The sequence below is a fragment of the Microcaecilia unicolor genome, chromosome 7, assembly GCF_901765095.1.
Source record: "Microcaecilia unicolor chromosome 7, aMicUni1.1, whole genome shotgun sequence".
In the NCBI taxonomy this organism is placed as follows: domain Eukaryota; kingdom Metazoa; phylum Chordata; class Amphibia; order Gymnophiona; family Siphonopidae; genus Microcaecilia; species Microcaecilia unicolor.
The window spans coordinates 57,911,643-57,927,064 of record NC_044037.1 but is presented as its reverse complement, the minus strand read 5'-3'; the positions used below and the strand labels follow the sequence as shown (position 1 = coordinate 57,927,064).

General features: G+C 38.3%; 1 protein-coding gene across 2 annotated transcripts in view; it reads left to right on the top strand.

Annotated features, from left to right (window-relative positions):
- Nucleotides 1-13,127, top strand: part of CHM (CHM Rab escort protein) — a 243,774-nt gene extending 230,647 nt beyond the window's left edge. The window contains exons 14-15 of one of the 2 annotated variants that reach the window (XM_030209030.1): nucleotides 7,361-7,530; nucleotides 10,005-13,127. In XM_030209030.1, coding sequence (XP_030064890.1) covers nucleotides 7,361-7,530; nucleotides 10,005-10,136 — 302 coding nt within the window. In that variant the 3' untranslated portion in view covers nucleotides 10,137-13,127. Of the gene's footprint in view, nucleotides 1-7,360; nucleotides 7,535-10,004 lie in introns of both variants that reach the window. The other variant, XM_030209031.1, reaches the window with a different exon arrangement.
- Nucleotides 13,128-15,422: the final 2,295 nt, after the last annotated feature.

Here is a 15,422-nt window from a genome sequence, read left to right as displayed (position 1 = left end):
ATATATATATATATATATATATATATATATATATATATATATATATATTTACCTACACACATTCTTTTTCTGTTGGGAGTTGAGCAGTTTCTGTCTGAGAAACATACGTTTATTTCATGCTTTTTTAATATACCTCAATGTTTAAAGCCAAAGGAGTTTTAAAATGATGTATTGTTTAGAATCTGATTCAAATTCTTTTGAGGAAACTGGGTGATCAGAGGGTCCTCAGGTGCACTGAGGCACTGAAACATGGGCTCTTTTATCATCTGGATGAGGTAGTGGTCGTATTTTAATTAAAATGTCAGAACAAATACTGTTGGAGTTACTGAAAATGAATCACCAGATAAAGTGAGCACTGGGCCATAGCAGGTCAAAGAGGCAAAGTCACTTGGAGAAGAGGACTTAATTCATTTTGCTGCCTAAATGAGAAAGAGGTAACTTTATGAGCAAAATTAACTTTTACTACGTGAGTGTTTTGTACAGTGTTAAAAGCTGCTGATGAACTTAATTAACATAGATGCTAATTTGCAGATACATGTAGAAGATGGTCCCTGTCTTTTGGAGCTTATAGTCTAGTCAGGAAACACATGACAAGAGGTTTTTGGACTTTTGGTTAAAATTGTGAGGGGGCCATGGTCAGGAAGAACTAGGATTTGAGTTTTTAAAAGCAGCCTCAAAGAGGTGTGTGTTTGAGTCAGGATTTGAATATGTTAAGAGGGGTAGTATGATGTATCCATTCAGGATGACTGTTCCAGGCATTCAGTACAGCATGATGTACAGTGTAGCACAGAATTGAATTTTGGTGGTGGCAGAGAATAATATTGGTGAAAGCATCTTAATAAAATTTGGAAGGAAGAATAGTGCAGTGCGTGTATGTATGTGTAAAACATGTTTTTGTTTGTTTTTTAAACAAAGGTACTAGAAACAAATTATGTTCTGCTATATCAAATTATGCATAAGCATTTCAGGAATAACATTTCAGTTTGTTGGAACCATGGCAGTGTTAAAGAGGGACTGCTGTCTTTTATGGCTGTTAACATATTTTGTGCTTACCATTCTCAAACATTTTTCTCCTTTGAAATATATTAAAATACAGGTTTTTCATTTAGGTTGGTTTCCCTACCTCATGGGTCTCAAACTCTGGCCTTCAAGGGTTGCAAACCAGACAGGTTTTCAGGATATCCATAATGGAGAGATACAGTGGTGGAAATAAGTATTTGATCCCTTGCTGATTTTGTAAGTTTGCCCACTGACAAAGACATGAGCAGCCCATAATTGAAGGGTAGGTTATTGGTAACAGTGAGAGATAGCACATCACAAATTAAATCCGGAAAATCACATTGTGGAAAGTATATGAATTTATTTGCATTCTGCAGAGGGAAATAAGTATTTGATCCCCCACCAACCAGTAAGAGATCTGGCCCCTACAGACCAGGTAGATGCTCCAAATCAACTCGTTACCTGCATGACAGACAGCTGTCGGCAATGGTCACCTGTATGAAAGACACCTGTCCACAGACTCAGTGAATCAGTCAGACTCTAACCTCTACAAAATGGCCAAGAGCAAGGAGCTGTCTAAGGATGTCAGGGACAAGATCATACACCTGCACAAGGCTGGAATGGGCTACAAAACCATCAGTAAGACGCTGGGCGAGAAGGAGACAACTGTTGGTGCCATAGTAAGAAAATGGAAGAAGTACAAAATGACTGTCAATCGACAAAGATCTGGGGCTCCACGCAAAATCTCACCTCGTGGGGTATCCTTGATCATGAGGAAGGTTAGAAATCAGCCTACAACTACAAGGGGGGAACTTGTCAATGATCTCAAGGCAGCTGGGACCACTGTCACCACGAAAACCATTGGTAACACATTACGACATAACGGATTGCAATCCTGCAGTGCCCGCAAGGTCCCCCTGCTCCGGAAGGCACATGTGACGGCCCGTCTGAAGTTTGCCAGTGAACACCTGGATGATGCCGAGAGTGATTGGGAGAAGGTGCTGTGGTCAGATGAGACAAAAATTGAGCTCTTTGGCATGAACTCAACTCGCCGTGTTTGGAGGAAGAGAAATGCTGCCTATGACCCAAAGAACACCGTCCCCACTGTCAAGCATGGAGGTGGAAATGTTATGTTTTGGGGGTGTTTCTCTGCTAAGGGCACAGGACTACTTCACCGCATCAATGGGAGAATGGATGGGGCCATGTACCGTACAATTCTGAGTGACAACCTCCTTCCCTCCGCCAGGGCCTTAAAAATGGGTCGTGGCTGGGTCTTCCAGCACGACAATGACCCAAAACATACAGCCAAGGCAACAAAGGAGTGGCTCAGGAAGAAGCACATTAGGGTCATGGAGTGGCCTAGCCAGTCACCAGACCTTAATCCCATTGAAAACTTATGGAGGGAGCTGAAGCTGCGAGTTGCCAAGCCACAGCCCAGAACTCTTAATGATTTAGAGATGATCTGCAAAGAGGAGTGGACCAAAATTCCTCCTGACATGTGTGCAAACCTCATCATCAACTACAGAAGACGTCTGACCGCTGTGCTTGCCAACAAGGGTTTTGCCACCAAGTATTAGGTCTTGTTTGCCAGAGGGATTAAATACTTATTTCCCTCTGCAGAATGCAAATAAATTCATATACTTTCCACAATGTGATTTTCCGGATTTAATTTGTGATGTGCTATCTCTCACTGTTACCAATAACCTACCCTTCAATTATGGGCTGCTCATGTCTTTGTCAGTGGGCAAACTTACAAAATCAGCAAGGGATCAAATACTTATTTCCACCACTGTATATATATTCTGTATAATATTCTGTGTATATATATATATATAGGATAGGGCAAGAGTCTCAAACTTTAGTCCTCAAGGGCCACAAACCAATCAGGTTTTCAGGATATCCCTAATGAGCAAGAAAGAGAGAGAGATGCATTCACTGGAGGCATATGTATGAGATAGATTTGCATTCCCACTGCCTCCAGTGAATGCATCTCTCTCTCTCTTTCTTGCTCATTAGGGATATCCTGAAAACCTGATTAGTTTGTGGCCCTTGAGGACTAAAGTTTGAGACTCTTGCCCTATCCATGTACACTTTTCTTCTTTTGAGTCTGAGGTTCTCTTTCCAGGCATGTCATGTCAAATTTTATGATTTTTTTCAAATATCTGTCATTGTAGATCCCTATTTAAAATATATCATAGAGTACTCAATTTCTTGGTCCTTCCACATCTTGACTTTCTAAAAGACTTCAATTTGTAGTGATCTTCGTAGGCAAGGTTAGGACGCAAGTGAGTCTTGATCTCTGTCACAGATTATTTAAGTGATATGATGGGTTTCCACTTGGTATGAGCACTGCTTTAGTTAATATAAATGATATAGAGTGAAAACATTTTTATTCATCTATCATGCTGTGATTCTTCACCAAGACATAGGACAAGAGCCTAACATATTTTAAGGAGTGGATTTGTCTTGTAATGCTTTCTTATTTTAATTCTTTCTGAGTCTTACAGAGGCTACATGTTCAGTAAATAGCTATGTTTTCTATATAGAAACCATTCTGTCAGGTTCTAGTATGTATTAAAATGGTGAGCGAAGTAAAGAAGTCCAAAATCAAGTGTGCCTGGAGAGGTTCGCTATGTCCCTAAGCAGATCATGTTTGACACAAATCCATATAACAAAACACAGGAATTACTAGACTAGTTTTTTTCTATAAGTCCTCTCATGTATATTTGCTGGTCAGGTTTCTATGATGTATTAGCAACTCTTGACTGCCTCATCACACTTATTGCCATCTACTGACATTTGTTTTAATGGCTGTCTTGACATTTCCTGCTGACACCTTATGCCTGTTAGTTACAACAAAGGTATAATATTCTGTAGAAGCTCATCATAACAGTTACGCTCCACATTTTATTTTTCAGATTCATTGTATGCTTATATGTCATTGAACAATGTTAATTATAAAGTGTAAATATTGTCTGTGGTTTGTTCCTACAGCGCACACACTATTTTCAATGACATCAATTTTTCTGGACTCCCCCACTGCACCTTCCCTTAAAAAGTTTCTCACACATCATTTGTACAGTAGAGTTCTAGTAATTGTGTTGGTCCTATAAAAAGCTGAAGCTTTGAAGGTTGCAATTAGAGCTGTACCGAATAGCATATTTTACTATTCTGCTGAATACGAATACTGAATAAGGGGCATTGAGCTTTAACATAACAAATAATCAAATAAGAAATGTGAAATCAGAGATCAAATGTTTATTTCAGTAGGATTTAAGCACAGCAGAGCCCCGGATTATTCATATTCAGATTTAAATCACTGTTCAACCGAATATGAGTAATATATTTGGGGCTGAATCGAATACAAATATTTGGTACAGCCCTAGTTGCAATACCTTGAAATGGCCATCAAAATAATCTTATAGTGTAAGAATTTTAGAGATATCACAGGCCCTGTTCTTCAAGTATCTGCTGCAGATAGTTACAGAAGGTCACCAGTATTGAAACTCAGTAGCAAACAAACATGGGTCAACTCTAAAGTCTAAGAACACTGGGCCAAGGTAATCCCAACAGGTCAGACCTTTATTTCCCTGTGCCTCAGATTCTGCCGTAACACAAAAGAACTAAGCTACATGTAGTGCCAAGCAAGAAAATGTTTTGAGATCCCCTACCTTACAAACTGCTTGGTATGCAGCATATGTTGTTAGCACTATGATTCAGAATAGAGTGCAGGTAAAATTAGCCAGGCAAGGTAAATGTCTAGTAATAGAAGTCAAGCAACTTTAACAGGTGTTGTACAAAATAGAGCCCTCGTAGACTAGTCTCTGTACCTCTTCTTACTTATAAAGCATGATACATAATCACTGTAAATCAGGTATGCCTGATGCCTCAGAACACAGCAGATCTAGAAGGCAACACCTTGAAAACTGTGTTATGCGTCAACAACCGAACTGTCTTACTGTCAATAGCAAGTGACAGTTTGGCAGGAATCAGACTCCAGAAGGAGTAGTAGCTAGAAGATTTATCCATTTAGCTGACCTTGTTGGATGTAGTTGTTCAAAGTGCCTTCTGCACCTATCAAGCACAGTATACTGTAATTATAGAATTTGTAACTCACAAAGTTCTTATCTTGATAAAAGTGTTATTTAGCCAAACACAGGGAGAGCCGTACTATCATCAAACTTGTAATATCAGGGCCAGCCCATCCACTAGGTAGACTTAGAACAGCACAGTATGGAGGAGCGGCACTAAAATGGCAGTTGGCATGCCTGGGGAAAACCTTGTGGCCTGCTAGGTCCCTCCCTCCCTTTTCAAACTTCCTTTTTTGGGAGGGGCGGGACACAGTGAGCTTTGAGCTTGTGCAGATGCTCAAGGCCCTTTGCCAGTCGCAGTGAGTGTTGTCTAGAAATGCTGATGCTGCGTGGGTACTGCCCTGGAAGGGGTAAGGAAGGAAAGAGAAGCCACTTAATACTTAGGGGAAAGAAGGGGACTTGCTGATAACTGGAGGAGAGAGAGATGCCAAACACTAGTGGAGGGGGAGAAGGAAGGAGAAATATGCTGGACACCATGGTGGGGGAGAGTAAGGAAGGAGGGGTTCTGGATACTATGGAGGTGGAGAATAAGGAAGGGGAGAGATGCTGGACGGGGAGGCAGAGGAAATGCTTGATGTGAGTAGGTTAGGAGGGGTACATGGTGTTATGGAATTTATCATGCAACTGTGCTTCTTTGTGCTTTCTGAGTGTTTGTTCTGGGGCCTGTTACTATAGACTTCAGCACATCCTGTTCACTGTAGCCAAAGGCCTGATAATGGTTTTATCTGCAAACTAGTACAAACCTGTTTTAGCTGGACATATAAGAACAACTGTAGGTAAAACATGAGATAATAACTAGGCACATGGACGGAGCCCTTTGTATGTGCAGGATTCCTCATTGGGTAATTGATTAGGTGGTGCTCTTTGATGGAAGGTGTATATAAGTGACTGCACATCTAGGGAACGCTGGACTATATCCTTCTGGTAGGTAAGACATATTCCCCGGGGGGGGGGGGGTGCTTCCCCCCCCCCCCCCTCCCATGACTATGGGTGGGGACTTGGTCTTTACAGCTAAGAATCTTTCATTCTTTCTTTTGTTTGTTCATAAGAAGATACCTTGTAAATCAAATGAGCTATTGCATTCTGAGCAACTCATAAACCCTGGAGTGCATTCTGTGGTACAGCATTAAAATAATCAAATGATTGAAAAATAAAAACCTGCATTATAGTACAAAAATTGGTGGGACTTAAAATAGTCTCCCATATTGTGGATCATTTTAAGCTTTAAAAACACCTTCTGAATAACTCTTCTAAGATGGAGCCTCATAGATAATGAAGAGTCAAAAGTAATCCCTAAATATTGCAATTCTATAAGAATAGAGATCTCAACACCATCAAACTGGAATAATATGGGAACTCAGGAGCACCTCAACCAGATAAAAAAAGAACCTATGTCTGCAACATTTAAACTGAATTTGTTAACAGATAGCCAAGTCTCCACTGTATGTAAACATAAAACCAAAAACTAGATTTTTAGGATATCCATAATGAATATTGAGAGATTTTTTTTCAACATTGCTGTTCCTTGTGACCATGTTTTTTAAATCTGCAATATTGTTACAACACAGTATTTTACTCTATTATTTGCATTACCAAGGATACTGTTTTTAGGGGGGTTTTTTCACACACCTTGAAAGATTTGCATGAGTTTGTGTACAATGATATCCACACCCATTTGGATTGATTTGTTAACTCCTGAGGCAGGTGCCCTCATGTCGAAATGCAGATCAGTGTCGAGTCCAACTAATAAAATTGTTTACTCTTGAGTTGGAATTGTATTGGTCCTTTCCTACTTTCATTTTTGCTTCAGAGAGAGATTACAACATGACAATTGATTTTGTCAGTCTGTCATGCAAAATCTCTGTGAAGTTTAGAATCCAACAGGCTTTTTTTTTAAATTTAGAGGTTGCCTTAGTTTAAAGAAAAGAGAAAATGGCCTGTTGACAGCAATTATTTATTGTCAGTTGGCACTCTTGTTTCCCAATTTTTTGGTAGAGGCAGCTTATAGCTAGGGATTCCTATTTGTGAGGACTGTTTATCTCACTTGTCTTCATAGAGAGTAAAGTTGCTTACCTGTAACAGGTGTTTTATGAGGATAGCAAAATATTAGTTCTCATGAAATCATCCATCTTCCTAGGGGCTGGCTTACACCAAAGTGCATATGCACTAAAAATTAGCACACATTCAGAATTCCTTAGTGTGAGTTTACATGCATGGTCCCTAATATCATTGAGCTGTCTTGATAACTAATGATTTGTTTTTCTTTTCAGAGTCTGAGCAAGAAAATGAACTGGAAAAGCCACAAATATTCTGGGCCTTGTATTTCAATATGAGAGACTCAACAGGAATAGACAGATCTTCCTATGAAGGTTTACCCTCTAACGTGTATGTCTGTTCTGGACCAGATCCTCATTTAGGAAATGAGCATGCTGTTAAGCAGGTGAGTAAAATACACATTCACTCTTCTTACTTTTTGGGTTGTTGCTGTTTGTGTAGGACCTGAGGCACTCAGTTGTGTCCTAGGCAACCATACCCTGTATTCTGATTTGCAAGAAATAATGACTTTGCTGTGTATATCAAAAGGGATACAGAAGAAAACAATGAATGTACTGGCTACCATATAATAAGGCTGTTATCAGAATAGAGAAAAATATGAAGACAAGTTTGGCAAAGGAGTTTTATGTAGCCAGTTTATTTAGATGTGTTTTCATCTTTCTTATATAGACTTAATTCCTTAAGAAGCATTCTAGTCATTTTTCATGTATATACGGACATACATATATGACCATTTTCCAGTTACAGAGTATTTTGTAAGTACGCACCAATATTTGATGGCATGTACTTTGTAGGTGAACATTCACTTAGATGGAGTTTGAGTAGGGTGAACATTTACATGCATAGGTTATAAAACACTAGAATCTATATCCGTTCTGTAACAGACTAAGTGCAAACATTTACACTAACTCTGTGGTTGGTGTAAGTGATCATGCCTAAAATATAGGTGTATTTTTGACCTGTTACATTAGTAGTCTATAAAGTAGCCCCCAAATAAGCGTGTCCTTGGTGCCTACAGATAGCTACCCCTTGATAGAATTACCCTCACAGTATCACAAGATGGCTTATATTTATATGCAACATTGAATACAATAATAATTACACATGCAATACATGAATATAAAACATTTAGGGGCCTATTTACTAAGGGGGGAATTCATCAAGCAGTGTTAGGGCCTTCGCACTGGCATTAGGGTCTTAAAGCACGCTAAATGCTAAGAATACCATTTTATATCTATGGGCTTCTTAGCATTTATCATGCGCTAATTCCCTTAACACATGTTAAGGCCCTAATGCCCACACAAAGGCCCTAACACTACTTGATGAATACTCCCTTAAGTTGCTCTAGCTATTAATATGGCAATTAGTTCATGCCTGCAGTTAATGTGGCAGCTTAACTGTTAACATGGTAATTTCCATGTTAGCTGATGTAGAATAGGCCAGTGAATGGATGGTTCTGTGCCATACAGTTAACACAGAGATAGTTACCACACATTGAGGCATATTTTCAAAGCACTTAGCCTTCCAAAGTTCCATAGGTTTCTATGGAACTTTGGAAGGCTAAGTGCTTTGAAAATATGCCTCATTGTCTCAGTAGGTGTAGCTAACTGCTAACTGCATTGTATTATCTGCAATAGATAGTGCACAGTAAAGAAACTTTCTGTACATTTTCTGTATGGGAAGATGCTGGGATTGTCCTCAACAGTTGATACACCGGTTTTGCAGTTTCCTCACAGTAATTTTGACAGTTACCACATAGCAACTGTAAAATCTTATGACGGTTCAGTAAATAGGGCCCTTCATATATTAAAATGAATGTCCTAGGATAAAACAAGACATAAAGCTTGATAACTGATTTAATATAACACATAGATATATTTAAAAACACAAGTAAGGAATCAGTAAATGTAATTGTTGACGAGTAAATATCAGTTTTATAGCATTTTACATAGGATATCCCTTGGGTGTCTAGCTCAATGAGGCCTGGTCCCTGTTTGGTCTATGGAGTCATGAACTTTTATAGTCATTTGGAGGGCTTCCCTTATTTTTAACCCATTTCTCCTTTTAGTCCAACTATTGTACCAGTAGTCATTGTCCAGAGGCCATAGACCATATTTGTTTTCCAGAACCCAGTACACATGCACCCTAATCCTGTCCAGGAGGTACCCCTGCTGCACATGGCTGGGATTCATTTCTATCTTCTCTGGGGGCTTGAACACTTTGGAATATGTCTACTAAAGGGTGCTAGGAAATTGGCTTAGTGTGTGCTAACACAGGAGTTTCCCACTTGCTAATCCCATTTCCAGCATGTCCAGGAAATAGGGCATTTTCAAATAATTCTTTTTTCAAGTTGTGCGCTAACATTTGCATTAGCATGTATAACCTGAAAGAAATTGACACGGAGGCACTTACTGCCTCTTTTTAGGAGGTGGTAAGTTTTTGCATTATGGATATGCTAACCAGTTAGCGCGTGCAAATGTTAACATGCTAGCTGAATAGCACTTTCCATTTTACGTCGCTGACATGCCCCTTCCAAAAAAAGAAATTAAAAAATATGAATAGTACACGTAGTGCATGCAAAAAGATTGCTTACTACAAAACACTTTAATGTGCCTTGCAGTAGGTGTGTTCATGTAAGCTAAGCACATGTTAAGACTTTGCGCCCTTTAATAGACATATCCCTTTGAATATTTAATGTAACAAAAAAAAAAAAAGTCATCATAATTAAGCTGTTACTGAACATCAGTGATGCTTGAGATAAATTGACAGGCTGTTAAATACATTCTAGTTCTTAAATATATGAGGTTTATTTTAAAAAATAATTATTTTAAGCTAATTTCTAATATTTTATCTGAATAGGCAGAGTCCATTTTAATCAGTTGTTCCCAAAAGAAGAATTCTGCCCACCTGCTCCAAATCCAGAAGATATTGTCTATGATGTTGATGACACTCAGTTACAGGATGCTGGATTTACTAGTTCATCTGAAATAAAAGCAGAAGCGGCTGCTGCGGAACAAAGTGTTGGAAAAGCACTGATGGCAGAGACTCTACAGCCGAAGCTGGGGAAAGTGAAGATGGCACGGCCAGTGCTGGGGAAAGTGAAGATGGCACGGCCAATGCTGGGGAAAGTGGAGAGTAAAAGTAAAGACCAAATCTGTACACTTCTGTCCACGTAATAACACTTAAATGGCATTAGAACAAATTATAAAACCAAAGGAAAGTTATGCTTGTGCAGCTGTTCTCTTTAAGCGTCTGTGAAAACCTGGTGAATTGCCCATTGGTGGAGTCTGCTTTCCTAGCATTTGCTATTTCTCTGTTTCAGATCATTGTATTGCAATAGGTCATTTTGTTTATTTCTCATAGCAGAAAGCAGAGGATTATTATGGAAATATTTATTTTTAATAAAAAGTCATTTTGTGCCAATAGCCTGAATGCCCCATGGTTAGCACACCACAGCCTGAAAGGGGGAATCCCAGGTTTGGATGACAGCTGCCTTTCCTTCTCCTCAACATGACTGAGGCTAGGAGTCGTGCTGACTTGCAGTATGCAGTTGCATGGACAGGCACTAACATTCTCACTGGTTCAAGAGCACCATTGAATGATGCCATCCTGTTGGCAGTCACAAATGCTTATTGTACCTCTTTACCTAAACTGGGTAGAGATTGAATTAATTCATAGCTTTATGTCAACAGTGGAAATATAATAAAGAGGCATAAAGAAAGAGGCCTTTCCCTCAGTCTACTGTAAATTAGATTATTGGTGAAAGCTTACATTTTGTTGATGATTTGTGCAACTTGGATTGAAAAACATATCCTAATAGATACAATTTTAGTAGCTGTAGTAATATTTAAATAATATAGAAAACATGTCAAAGCAACAGCATAAGAATCTGTCTTGATATAATATTTTATCACTAAACTTTTGATGTCTACATATACAGTTTCATAATGCCTTAAGCTATATATGTTATATTTAAAACTACTGTACTTCTATCTTAGAAATACTGAAACAGAAAATATGATTGCAAGTAAGGACCATAATGCCCATGTACTCTGCCAATTTTACATCAAGTGTTATTGATTCAGGCTCTAGTTGATCATGTTGTCACCTTCAATCTTTTGTAACGAAGGGTCTTCTGTGTTTATCTCATGATTTGTTGAAATATTTTAATAGTCCCTGCTATGTCTGTTGGGAGGCTGTTGCCTTGTATCCACCACTTTCTTTACAAAGAGATGTTTTATGATGTTACTCCTGAGTCTACCATTTTGAGCTTCATATCATGGCCTCTGGTTCTAGAACTTCCTTTCAACTGCAAAAAGTTTGTTGCTTGTGAATTATTTATACCATTGAAGTATATAGGCAGCTGGTGCTCAAGTGAGATGAAGATACTCTCAGAGCTTTGGTTAGTCTAAGTGTAAGGGTTCTAAAAGTAATCACGTGGAAGCAACTGACCTCTAAAAAGTGTTATCCTTTTAAAAAAGTATTATTTGCCTTTGAAGAACATAAGAAGCCTTTACCAAATTGGATATACTAATATACTTGACCTTTAAACAACCTGGTCTCAAACTTGTCAGTTGTCTTAACATCTTTCGAGTCGCTTTCTGAGTCCTAAAACTCTTGTTAATTCTTGTTCTTGAATGCTCATACACAGGCTGTTTACCTCTCAAAATATGGAGCTCGTGTACGTACATCCTTACAAGGTAATATGCCTTGTTTCTTTTGTACCTCTGTCTATAATACTCATTGGGGCTTTTCATGAAGATTTGTGTCCATAGACACAGAATGGGAAAAGTTTTTTCCAAATAAGACCAGCTGAGTTGTTTAGAAGTTTGATTTCATTATAACTTTCTGTCCAATCCATCCCATTCTTCTCTTCTCAGCCATTCATCTGTACAGGTGTTTATTTAATATACTTTATGAGCACTATAGTTGTTTCTTGTGCTTGATATACGGCCTTTCTTGAGAGTAAATACGGTGGTTTACAGAGTGTAAAACAAAGTAGTTTAAGGAAATGGAATGCTGGAAACATTGAAGCATGATTAGAAAAAGATCTTAATTCTTAGGGACAGTTTAAGTGGTGCCCTTCCGACCAATTCTATGATGGTATTAAGGCACTGCATAACCCATTATTGAATTTATTTTATTTATCAAATTTATCTCCTGCCTATCCAATCCGTCAAAGCGGGTTACAATGTAATATCCATACAGAAAAAGCATTACTTACAGCAAAACATATAACAAGTACAATCAAACATAAAAATATATTTTAAAAAATGCACCCTTAAACCACACTATAACTAACATAAAATCCATCATCAACAAAAAGCCTCATGAAACAAATGTGTTTTCAATTTCTTTCTAAACATTGGCAAAGAAGCAATTTGGCACATTTGCAAAGGAAGAGCATTCCATGAGGTGGACCCAGCTACAGAAAACATTTGTAAACGCTTCTCTTTAAGGCGGACCTGGCGAAATGACGGAACATCTAAAAAACACCCAGTTTGAGATCTCAACCTCATGAAGGATTATAAGCCATCAGACCCTGCATAATGGCCAGTGGGGCATCACCATGCAGAGGCTTGAAGACCAGCAACAAAATATTAAACTTAATGTGCCAAACCACTGGAAGCCAGTGCAGCCTAATCAACTGAAGAGTAATATGGTCCATCCTACTCTTCCCACCAAGTATCTGCTTTGGCATGCTGAAACTTAAGTGTGATAGCTTATACCTGCTCAGTAGCAAGGTTAAGTTGCTGCACCAAGATCAATGCACACAACTGATACGATTTTCTATGTTGCGCACATTGCTAGGCAGAATGCCCACTCACAGTTACATGCTAAGTGACCTAGGTGCACTTTTTATAGAATAGTGCCTATTAATTATATATGTAAATAGTTATTGATATCATTTACACGCATATGTACTGCTATTCTATAAAGTTATGTGCAAAATTGGTGCCTAAATATAGGCACCCTTTATAGAATTACCCTTTTAGGGCCAGATTCTATATATGGCGACTAGAAAATCCACGCAGAAAACATTTCCGCCTAAGCGTATTCTATAAGCGGCTCCTAGATTTAGGTGTGGTATATAGAATACACTTAGTTGATTTCACAGCGCCTCAAACTTCACACCTCCATTTACACCAATGAAAATGTGGCATAAATCCCAGCACTTAGATTTAGGCACAGAGGGCCATATTCTATAACAACGTGTGTAAATTTTGAAACTCCCACGAAATGCCCATTTCCTACCCATAGCTATGCCCCTTTTTGTTTTGCCTGCATTCGTTAAAATTTTAGGCGCATTGGGTTACAGAATACACTTAGGGAGTTGTATGCTTAAATTCTAATTATTGTCAATTAGTGCTCATTATTTCTTAAGTGCTGTTAACACTGATTGGCTTGTTAAGCCAATTAACTTGCACACTTTGTTTCAGAATATGCTTGGATTGCCGCATGGATCTCTAGGCGTGCTATGTAGAATCTGGGGGTTAGTGCTTTCCATCATAAGGATTAATAAAAATAAATTTATCAGATGTAATTGGACAAGTTGAACAAGTGCCCTTTCTGCAAAGAAAGTAATTTAGAATTTTTCACCTTGCATATTCACTTTGTATTATTTTTAGTCTGTTAAAATCAACAAATAAATGGTAATTGTGCATTAAAAGTTGAAGAAAAATGTCATATATCACTTTATACCATGTAGAGGTTCAACAGGACGTACAAGTTGACTAGCTGTTCTTTATATATACCTTTTTTACACAGCTGTAAACAGCAGGCTGTTAACGTGTCTCACACTTGATTGCATTGCCGAAATGTATTCATATTTAGCTATGTAACAGTCTGATTTTCAAATGCAGTTTAAGTAGATACATTGTGTTTGAAAATTGGCCTGTTTTGAAAATGTAATACCGTGTGAGCTACTGAGCTAGATAGATACTTTCCAGGGGTGTGAGCAGCCAAAAACAGTTTGGTTTGTGCTCATTTTGAAATATTATTTTCTGATTTTCATGCATTTTTTATCTTTCAAGTATTTGTTCTTTAAACACTGTGTATGCACACTAGAACGTTTTTAAGCACACAGATTAATTGTACATACATTAATCCATAGGTATGTATATATGCATACAGACAATTTGCATGCACTTTAAATGTTTAGATACCCAAATCAACCAAATTCATGCTCTCCTAATACGTTTCTACAGTTCAATTGAACTTCTTAAAATTCCTGAGTGTGCTATTCCAGTTTTTGTTAGAGCATTCTATATTCTTTTAGTAAAGGGCCATAATTGGGAATGAAAGGTAGATAATTTTAATCTGTTAATTTAATTTTAGATCTGTTTCTAAGTTATTTAAACCCAATTTTCATGTTTCCAATATAGACTTACCTGTTGTAGCTGGTTTGTGGTAGTCAAAATTGTATTTGAGTCTACGAATGCTCTTCTGAAATCTGTTTTTGGCAACAAGATGAATTTCATTCTCAGTTCTGAGGTTTCAAACATTCCCAGCACAGTATCATCCTTTGTTTAAAAAAATGATTTTCTTGCTCTTTCAACTTGAGCTTCTTAAACTATTTGTATTAACCCATCAAATAGAAGTGTCTCTACAGAGTTCTGGGCTCAGGGGCCCTTTTACAAAGTAGCGTTAGCCGGAACTACCACTGGCCCAACATGGGCGCTGGCAGTAGTTCTATCCCCAATGCGTGGCATTTCCGGTGCTAGCAAAAATATTTTTGTAGGGGGTACGCGGCAATAATGGATGGCGGTAAGTGCCCCCCCCCCCCCCCCATTGCCACACAGTAAGTGAAATCTTACCGCATGGCCATTTCTTTTTTCCGCTGCGGTCAAAAGGGCCTCAACGCACAGCAGAGTCAGCTGCCACCACTACTACAGGACCCCTTTTACGGCAACTTAGTAAAAGGGCCCCTTTGGAGGATAAGAGAGAGAAGTTTTCTTTTCTTAAATTTGTATGTGGCTTTTTGCTATTAGGATCGCTGTGATTTATTTATTCTTCTATTGGACTTGTTTTTTGTTTCTAGACCTCACTGTGCTTGTGTAGATAAGCATAAGTTTTGGGGAGTGTAGGTTTTGTTACTCTTCATTTTGCTTTCTTTATATAAAAAAATAATGTTTTCTTTTTGTTGTGTTTGGATACTTGATTAAAAATTAAAATAAAATTTTGCCCTCTGTATTTAGGAGGAGGCACATATAGGCTAGTAGGGAATTTTCTTAGGATGTGGATCTCTGCTAATGTCTCATTGATCAAGTTAAAGAA